Source organism: Protomyctophum parallelum, assembly GCF_964188405.1.
Source record: "Protomyctophum parallelum genome assembly, chromosome: 17".
NCBI classification, from domain to species: Eukaryota; Metazoa; Chordata; class Actinopteri; order Myctophiformes; family Myctophidae; genus Protomyctophum; species Protomyctophum parallelum.
Window position 1 is genome coordinate 35,254,524 of NC_139719.1, and position 10,535 is coordinate 35,265,058.

The 10,535-nt window shown below is 43.2% G+C and overlaps 1 protein-coding gene across 1 annotated transcript; it reads right to left on the reverse strand.

The window, feature by feature from the left end:
* On the reverse strand, positions 1 to 10,455 carry tut1 (terminal uridylyl transferase 1, U6 snRNA-specific). The gene is made up of 10 exons (XM_083786704.1): positions 10,298 to 10,455; positions 7,901 to 8,091; positions 6,859 to 7,065; positions 6,518 to 6,632; positions 6,294 to 6,421; positions 5,765 to 5,991; positions 5,310 to 5,419; positions 3,550 to 3,672; positions 3,174 to 3,266; positions 1 to 1,535 (listed from the first exon to the last, which is right to left on the reverse strand). Exons 1-10 carry the CDS (start codon positions 10,380 to 10,382, stop codon positions 346 to 348), a joined length of 2,469 nt encoding a protein of 822 aa, XP_083642830.1. The 5' UTR covers positions 10,383 to 10,455; the 3' UTR covers positions 1 to 345.
* Positions 10,456 to 10,535: the final 80 nt, after the last annotated feature.

The window sequence follows — 10,535 nt, forward strand, 5'->3', positions numbered from 1 at the left end:
TTCGCATTAAGAGGGTTTAATATCCAAAAACTCAACAAAAACACGGAGCAGGCTTTATCACTAACATTATTCAGAAACACTGATAAACCCAGAATCAAATCAAACCAATAGCATTCTTAGAGCAGATTCAATATTTACAAAATAATTCAAATAATTTTACTTTACGTTCTTCTTTCATAACAATTTCCAAGTATCCTCCTGGATTTATTTTTTACAAAAACTAAAGTATCTTGGTACGGAAATATAAAACATTACAGTGCTCTCTTAACTTGATATCCTGCTTCAACATAAAGACATTTAGAAAAAACGTAATGGCAAAATGATTGCCGTTTCACCCGCTTTATTTTACACCCATGGCTCCATCAGGGTCTCCACCATGTTCGGCAAGAAGATTTCCAGGAAATGATAAAAGTCCTGAAAGTGTCCGTCTTTATCATTGGTCGGACTGAACTTGAGGACGGCTCTTGTGCTTTCAGACCTGCCCATCATCCGGGCCTGAACTTTGAACGCAAGGGGCTCCTTTAACTCTGGTTCTTTTTCCAGGATGTGTTCTGTGACTTGGGTCTCCAGTTCCACATTGGTGCCTTCAGGTTTAGAGTCTGCCCCTTTGAGAAGTAACCTTCTCACCTTCCTCCGGCCAGCCCACACTGTGTGCCTCTGGAGCCAGGCCCAGGTGGGGGCATCAGACTTGGGCCCTTTCCCGACTCTTGACTTCTTCTCTTGGGGTGACACTGATGCTTCACTGCTTAAAGAAGACAGCCGCCTCTTGACTCCAACTTTAACCTGAGGGCTGCATTCACTTGAGGAACCAATACCATCATCACCATTGTTGGCTGATGTGTTGTGCTCAGATGATGAGTTGAGGGCTGATGTGTTGAGGTCAGATGATGACATCTCCATCACCTCATCATTAGTGCTAGTAGAAGTTCCTGAATGTTCCCCAAAGACAGGGTCCGTGGGGAGAAGGGGGTTACACTTGAGAATATTGAGGAAAAGACCCTTGATGGAAGAGCAAACCTTCTGGAACCACATAAGGTGCAAACTATCACCAGCCAGATGGAGCTGGTTACGTAACCCCTCTGGGAGCAAAGCTGCCCTGAAGGGTAGAGTGATGATCAGCCCCTTGTCACTGCCCTCTTGGGTTTTGTGTTTTGGCCCCTGATGTGGGGTGATCAGGCGCACCAGTCCCCATGGCTTCTCCTTGGTAGACCTCTGCTGGTACTGGAGGCTTCGGCAGTACTTATGTGCCTCCTGGCACTCCTTCTGGAAGTTGAGCCGAGCGCGCTCATTCAGGTTGCCCGCTACGTTGTGGGAGAGTTCAAAAGGGTCTAGCAGGTTGAGAGGCCCAAATTTGGGGGAAGGGTGCTGGGATTTGGTGGGTCGCTCCTCCTGCATCGCCTCCTCTTCTCCCTCTTTCTCCTCCTTCTGACTGAGGTAAGAAGTGATTGGGAGTACATGGCCCTCCCTGAGGGATATGACACTGTCAGGGAAGTTAAACTGGGCATAGAAGGAGAAGAATGAAGGCAGCAGGGAACCTGGGTATAGAGAGAACAAATTTCAGAACATTTTAAGTTCTTTTGAATATTGCTCTCTCTTTGTAATGAGGCCAGATTAACTTAATTATAACCCCCACTGGGTATGCAAATGAAATGTGCAAATAAATAAATAAAACTATTTGGGATATATTACCCTTGATAATCAAAGTTAAAAAAGGAACACATAGGTAGGATGCAAAGTGAGTTTTAACAATACAAACATTTAGAGACACCTCATTTATCAATTGAGTGTAAAATCTGCCCAAAATTCGAGTGTAGGTTTCGTAGTACACCCACGTCGCCATGGCATTTATAAAGTGATTGCAAACAGCTGATCCTTCCTTAATTTTGTTCCGACGTTAATAAATGTGACGGCTGAAATCTATCTGGCACGCCCTATGAAATCAAGCCTCGCCCTCGTTTTTGCGACATGAACAACTGCAGTACGACCTTGGAAACCAGTTACATGACGAAAAAAGTCAATAAAAGTTTCCTCACACCCCCCTCTCATACACGCACACGCAACTTGCAAGCAACTGTCACTGTGTGTTGTTAGTTGTATATACAATTATAAAGTGTTTATTCATTTAATATACAACAAGATTAGTGAACGAAAACCTGAACCTGTGATTCTGTGAAGCATTAATTAAATAACATTGCTCACGTCATTGGAATGAGACACGCACAGCCCGTGACAAATGCTGTTTTGCAAATAGCTGCATCTCCTCCTATGCTCCTGTTCCGTTTGTCTTGTAACACTTTGTAACAGACTTGGATATAGTGGTGGGCTCAGGCTGGCTGGGTTAGCCTACTTATAGATGCGGATGCGGTCGCCACTTGCGCTGGCTCGGCAGGCACATTTATTGGCATTTGAGCGTGTCAGGTTTATCCTTAATTAAAAGGACGAGACGTAACGCGAGAAAGACATGGCTGTAGATTGCAGTAGCCTATACCCGTTTTGACTATAGCTGCAGCACTGCAAATGCCTTCCATGTCATGGAAGTTAACTCGTTGGGGCTACCGGTATGCGCTCATGCAAAACACTGTTTAAATGGCTTAAGCATGACTTGCAACATTGTTTTTAATTGCGCGATTTTAATTGCTTGCACACTTGGAAATATCCAATTTCATATGACATGCCTTTATAAAATATATTTTTTTCACATGTATTATTAGTTTTAGGAGTGAAAACATATGTTTACATGCCCCTGCCAGCCTCTCAGCTGGTCAAACAATGCTGCTTCGCTGAGGACAAAGCGTACGACAGCCCCCGGCCAGACGTGATTTTTGTCCTGGCACAAGTTTAATTTCAAGCTTTGGCGGAAATGGTAAATGCCGACAATTGCGGTAATACCGGCGTGCACCCATATTTTGGCGTACGCCGAGTTGATAAATGAGCCTAAACATCTTCTTTGGGCTATTATAACCTGGTTATTATCCATTAACCTCACGTTGCATGGTTACTATGAGAGGTTTTATTTTTATTTGGGGGGATCTTTAAGCCTTTATGTGATAGACATAGTGGAGAGAGACACAAATTTGGCTCTCATGATGACATTGATGAATTATATCATTGAAAATCTATGAATAATTAATGCAATGCACTTGGTCATTCTTAGAGCTATTAAAACAACTTACAGAGGTCTTGGCTGTTCTTGCTTGGAGGCACAGCAAAAGGCTGACTGGGGAAGGTGCAGTTCCAACCCTCGATGATGCACTCCTCTTCCTCACCTTCAGACAGATATGAAAAGGTGTCACCAAACGATTTTGAGACCACACCATCGTCTAGGATATTGGATATCATGATGTGTGTAAATAGCTAATCTATAAACTCAACACATCACGACATGAGCTTATAGATCTACTATTTTACATACTATATTTTATTAAAAATAAATCAATTTGACATTATCCTCACAATATCTGTAGATGCAGATTTGGTCAGAAATGTTTTGACAATGACTGCCAACATCTGAATAGGATGGGATGTGGGAAAAAAGAAAGGGGGGCTTACATGCCATGTCCTTCAGCTGGTCCACTGTGAGGAGGACTGGAGGGTCACAGCTTTGCAGGTAGAAAATGACCAGCAGGGTCAGGGCGTAGTTGTTGAGCAGGGGCCCAGCACCACTGGGGTTACCTGAATTTGACATCAAGCTCATTAACCCATTAAGACCTGAGACCTGGAGTGCTGTGATCCCTTTCAAAAAAAGTGTTACAATTATGTTTTTATGTGGCCACAGTACACCCACCAGTTCATTAAGTATTCCTGGTTTGCCTGGTGGGTGATGGGTGGTTATCTACCTGAACTGAAGCCACACTCACAGCCTCTGTTTGATAAAGGGGAAGGTATAATATTGTGATGTCACTATATCACAGTCATTTCGATTGGGCCTTTTGACTTGGGCCTTTAGAGAAACCAGAAATACACAGGGAAGACATATTTCAATATTATAACCACACCTGGGTGTCTGAGTAATGTTAACTCCATAGACAAATACAAAACAGAAAATGTACAAAAAAAATCACAGCACTCTACAAGCTCATATCGTGGCACGAAGTGACGCGCTATGAGCTTGTATATTGGGTCGTCTCCAACATGTCAGATTTGTATGTTGCACACTGGTGTTGTGAGCTTGTAGATTGGCTATTTTTGGTGTGCGACACCCACACAACAACAAAGTATATCTAAGGCTTTCTTTCATAACCATTGAAGATAATGAGCCTTCATCTGGGCTTGCCAACTTTGTGACAACATCCTCTCAGCCACAATTTACTCCCTCTGGATTATAATGGGTCGTTAAGAAGAGCCTGGCGCAGCACTAATATCTTACTCATGCTCTTTAAAGTCACAGTGCCACTCTGATCCTCTAATTAATACATTACCCATCTCTTAGGAGCCACAGCTACCCTCAAGAACCTAATATAATATATATATTTTCCCACTAAAATGACATACATTGAGATAAATAGTAGAATACAGTTAGATTCCCTGATTTCCAACACTACATTAAGGACGTCTTATGAGACCCTGAAAGTGCCCAGAGTCAAACGCAACATGAATGTTTTTGTTCACAGAAGTGCTTCAGCAGTCAGCACTGGGAGAAAGCTTTCGCAATTCAATGTGTCAATATGAAATGGAAGAACGTTCTTAAAGCTGGATTCAGTCTGGGTTTAAAATATTTTTGACTTGTCATATTGTCCTACACTGGGCCTTGTAAAAGGCCTTGTTTTAACTAGTCAACTATTATTGCTTTCTGCAAATGGATGAGCTACGAGCCAACATTGGCTATACTAAACAACACACTTGAAATGCCCTGCTGGTTATATGTACAGTACATACATACATAATAAATAATTCACGAGAGCATGGTTTTGTTAATTAAGAATAATTCATAGCTTGTCTCCCAGTGCAGTGATTTCTAATGTTTGTGTGATGCTGACCGTCGTTTTTTAATAATCCTAGTCTATAATGGTCCCCACAGGAGTGCAGAACCATCAGAACCCTACCACAGCCATTTATTAGAAAAGTACCAATGACTAAGTCAAAATGTGACTTTCTGCTGCCCCCTGTTGACTTACAAATGGAATAAAGTATTATATAAAAACCTGAGTGCTTAACTTATATTTTAACTAAGATAATTCATTAAATTCCTTGCATACAATCAACTGACAGCAGTCATCAGGGCTGCAGTGCATAATCAATTCTGATGAGAGTGTAACACTTCTTAGATATCCCATCAGGCTTTATTCTCTATTGTACTAAATGGGTCCTACCAGCTAGCTGTCTCTGCTTGGCCCAGAGGCGGATAGTGTAGACGAGTGGGCCAAGCCTGGCATCCATCCCTGAACACAGCTGCAGGAATCGGGTGTTCCTTACTGCCAGTCTGGGGGACACAGGACAGGAGATAAGGAACCCAGTGAGCAAACAGTGTTCCTTCCACACAAACATTGGTGTATCAGGTATTCATTCAATGATGGTCAATCTTGCTTATGGCTACGACAACCAATAAAACCGTGTTAGTCATAAAAACAAGTAAAGAGAAAATTAAGGAAAGATTATTATTGACATGCTTCAGAAACAGTCTAAACAACAGTATTTGTTTTTGCACTGGTGCAGAGACACAGGAAGTAGCAAAACCAGTCTGCTTCATGAGTGAAAAGATAAAATCCTACCTAGATGAAACCAAGTGATTCAGGGATTCTCAAGACAATATGTAATGTTATGTCACCTGTTGTTAATGGTGATGTCTCCCTGGAGGTTGAGCTCGCGGTGATGGAACTTGATAACAGGGAGCCGGGCGCTGCTGACCACCTGGACTTTGTGCACACCAGGGACACACTTCATCAAGATCCTTGCCACAAGGTCCAGCACATCTGCCGGTGAGGCTGTGGACAGGTCTATGTCTGACAGGATGGAGTCCTCTGAGCGGCAGTCATCCGATGTGCCCTGCCCTGCCTGGAGAGAGCAGGGGGACCGGAATGGATGGATCACTGGCAGTTAACACATTATCATAACGTTCTTTGACATTTTGGATTTTCTAAATTCATTCATCTAAATACTATGAAATTGGGTGTGAAATGACAATTATGAGAACAAAGTAGATCCTTGGGACCAGTGTCTTCTCCATCTGCTTTCCTATCATATCTGGTATTATGGTATTACTATTACCAGATCTCATCTACAGTATGCTGCGTCTACCCCGCTGACTGTAAATGTTACAAATGAACTATCGAGTCATGTCCGACAGCATAGCATACCTGCTCTGTGGTAGACTTGCTGCGGGCCTGGAACACCTTGGTGCTTTCCAGGTCCAGGAGCAGGTCCAAGTCACAGCCATGGATGCCAAAGGAGTTGACAGAAGAACCAAATGGCAGAATCTGGCAGTCTGCAACCCATTATATAATACAGAGATCAAATTCATTCATCATTCTTTTTTTTTTAAGAATATAGCTTCGCCATTTGCTGGGAAGGGATGGAATACCTGGAAAGAATTCAATTAAGACCTCCTGCAGGAGTTCGATCACCAAGTTGCGGGCCTGCTTCTCGTTCTCTCTTAGTTGAGACTGCTCCATGACAATCTGCATCTGCTCATTCACCTGGAGATGAGGAAGGCACAATAAGCAAAGCAAGCTTCTGTCCTTGTAGAATTTGCATGACGAAGAAATATTGGGACATGGATGAAAATCTAAATGATTCGAATATAAATGAGTGTTAGATAAAAGATACCACCAAAAAACGGAATTAGCGAAGAACTCACTAGAAATGATACTTGAAAAATCTAACTTGAGACATTATTATTATTAATGACATGAAGGTGCTTACAGATAGTGCCTGACACAGCCGGGGTTTGAGTCGCTCCAGGACATCTTGGAGGTTTTGAGGATTGAACTTCTTTTTGGGGATCAGTTTGAAGTCCTTCTTCTCACGGGGATTGACCCGCAGCATCAGCCCCTGCATCTGGTGATCCAGCTGGGCCAAGGCTGCCTGTGTGCCATCCAATTCACTGAACTGAACGATGGCAAACACCCCCTGTAGAGGCAAAATTATGGTATCAATTAGATGCCTAGTAGTCTACAGTTGTTGCTTGTTTTGTTCCAATATATTTTTTATCCCACGATTTTGTAATCCATTTTTCACCCCTGTGTCAATCATCTAATGTGATCCTGGGCTCTACACACCCTCCACCAACCTAGTCCCCATATATGGGGGACAAGGGGAGAGCAACGGACTTTAACTCATGCTTCCTTCATGCCTGAGTGTCCAAGTTGCTCCTTTACACCTGACAGGGAGTTTCCCTGGTTGGACGTAGCGCGTGGAAGGAACACGTTATTCCAACCAGTTCCTTTCCCCTCCATCAGGCGCCCCAGCTAGCCAGGGGGAGGCAGTTTCAGTTGTTGCTTGTTTAAGCCAAATCAAATGCATTGTGTGTATGTTGAGTGATTCATGGTTCTCAATCATTTGTCATGCTGCCTGCAAGGTGCTGTGATCAAATAATGCTGTGGTGCAATTAGGTTCAAAATGTTGACTGTGATCAGAGGCAGAGAATATAAATGTTGTTTTGGTCACAATCACAGACACACACACACACACACACGAGACCTCAACTGTACACCGATTGCCTTGAACAGTTGGTGATCAGCATTGATTCAACATGTGGGAATTGGCTCCTGTCAAGGCCTGACTCTCACTGAAATGATGCATGCACTTATAGAAGGCTAAGCACATAACCGCCACCATTATTGGCCTGTCCTCCTTGCAGATTTGCTGCTCTTAAGGCTGAGATGAGGGACTGGCTGCAAAGACAGACGCTTTAAATCAAAGGCTTGGGGCACTCATGAGCTTTATATTATTCTAGGGTGCTGACCTTTTCTTTGTCCATGATAACATCGGACACGGGGCCAAACTTCTGGAAGTACTCTGCAATGTCATCCTGAGAGGTCCCCTTCTTGAAACCTTTGACAAACACACTGTGCTCCTCCGCCGCCTTCCGGGTGTCTCGCACATTGCTCAGCGTCTTGTGCTTCCGACCTTTCAGATGCTCATCCAAGCTCGGTCCTTGAAGATACAAGTTGATTGTACTGTTACTGATTGGCACTGTTACAGTAGTAATAATCATGTATATTTGATTACAGCATGTGAACCTAATTATCACTAAAAAGGTTTAGAAAATGTTTTAATAAACATATGTATGGATGAGAACAGTGCAAAGGTGAATAATTAGCACACAGCAAGTTTGTTATTCAAAATAAAACATGGTAAGTGACACATAACGATGCTAAAGGACGGAGACAACAGGTTAGGTCATCTTATAAGTTGCCATCTGTACAGTAACAGTACAGAGCATACTACTATATAATCGAACCATAGTTTATAGTGAGACAAGCCAAAGCATGGCCATACCTAGCTCGCTATGGACCAGAGCTAGGCCATGCCTAGTAGCCATATACATGACGCTCGTACTATGACAGTGAAGTTTCAGGGCTAGGCCTAGCCCCTTTCGGGACCCTACATAAAGCTTTTCTGAAATTTTGATGAGTTTTATGTTGGGTCCCTGGTCATGACTATATTTTCGTATGGGAATTCTGGAACGCGGACATTCATATTCTCTCTAAGCTCGTATCTGCGGCGTCTGACGGCCTTTTTTTCTTTGAGTTATTCTGAATTCGTGAACTTTAAGTACCTATACATTCCGCTGCGAATATCTCCTGTGGCGCGGAAGCTGTTAAGTATTTTTAATCTTTGTTTGACCGATTTGGTCGCTTTATTTCTTCTTGTTTGTTTACCGTTTATTGTACCGCCTCCCGGTGTGCGGTTGGCTTGTGCGGCTACGTCCCTGCCTCTGATCTGCTCTGTCATAGCTAGAGCGCCACTAGCTAGCCAGATAGGCGGTACAATGAGGTGTCAATAAACAAGGAAGGAAGAGAAGAATCAAAGCGACCAAATCGGTCAAACAAAGATTAAAAATACTTAACGGCTTCCGCGCCACAGGAGATATTCGCAGCGGCATGTATGGGTACTTATACTTCACAAATCAGAAACGCTCACACGAAAAAATGTCGTCAAAGAGCGCAGACAGGCGCTAAACATGTTGTTTATGTTTTATGAATGGCCGCGTACCAGGTGGCATGGTAGTGATGCAACAGGACCCAATGCACTGGGTCGAACAAATGTCAGAAACGTCAGTAGCATTGGGTTCTGCTTGGAGGGCTAGGCTAGGCCTAGCCCTGGAACATGACTGCCATGATAATTATCATGACAGTCATGCAGTAACTTTGCCCTGTTTTTTGCAGCCGCTGCATTTACAAGATTTCCGTATATTTAAACATTCAGATTTCAAATATAAAGTACTCACAAAGTTTCCCACGGGTGTTAGTTAGTAGCAGCGCGAGCGATTAGAATTGCTGCGTCCCGCGTTCTTTAATAAAAAGCATTTTTGTCCGAGCTCTCCGGCTACTTTTTTCAAACGGGGTTCGTTTGGGAAATCCACAGTTGCACACCGAGAGCGCACTCGCCTATTAGTCTGTATTGGCAGGGCGGTCAGCGTACCTATATCGAACACACCGAGTGCCACCCTCCTCCCGACCGATAGGGGCGCGTAGTTGAAAGCCAATGGCAAAATAACACCTCGGATAAAAATGCTTTTTATTAAACAACGCGGGATGCAGAAATTCTAATCGCTAGCGCTGCTACTAACTAACACCCGTGGGAAACTTTGTGAGTACTTTATATTTGAAATGCGAATGTTTATATATTTTAATTATTTGTAAATGTAGCGTCTGCAAAGACCAGGGTGAAGTTACGTCATGACCCTCGTATGAATACGAGGGTCATGTTTACAGGGCTAGGCTAGGCCATGCCATTGCTTGTCTCATTCTAGCCCTGGGTCGTCTAGCTCCTTTCGGAACCCTCGGTTACCTTGTACGACCGTTCAAAATACAGAAAAGGTTACAGAGGGTCCCGAAAGGGGCTAGCCTTGAATGAAGACCATCAAATATGTATTTTTTCTAATCGGGCCTGCCTTTTACTTGCGTTATACAGGCAAATTAGCGCTACTCGTCCAGTGTGTAGTAAACGTTGAATTCTGAGCTAGCATTGGCTAACTTACTAGAATACTTAATTTTACTTTTACCTGCGCATATCAAGACATAAATTAATATTATAAATTACTTCAAAACCAAAAAGAATGTTTGTGAGTAATTGGGAGTAGGTTACTCGTGAGTGCGTGTCTAAACAGCTGCATGCATTTACTACGGTTACTTACTGTTGGGTATGTTCACATTGCAAAGACTGCAGTGTAACCCTTTCAGTTTTGTTTGTATGTCGTCGGGCAACTCCATATGAGACATATAACGAGTTAATATAACAAAAAAGTTGGTATGCCGCCGCGTGACCAGAAACTTCTGATCAACATCAAATCTCCCTCCAGCGTCTTCGGAATGCGTCGGACTTGCGTTTGGGTCCCTTCCTGTACACCTCCAACTCTGTCCGGGTAGTTAAAC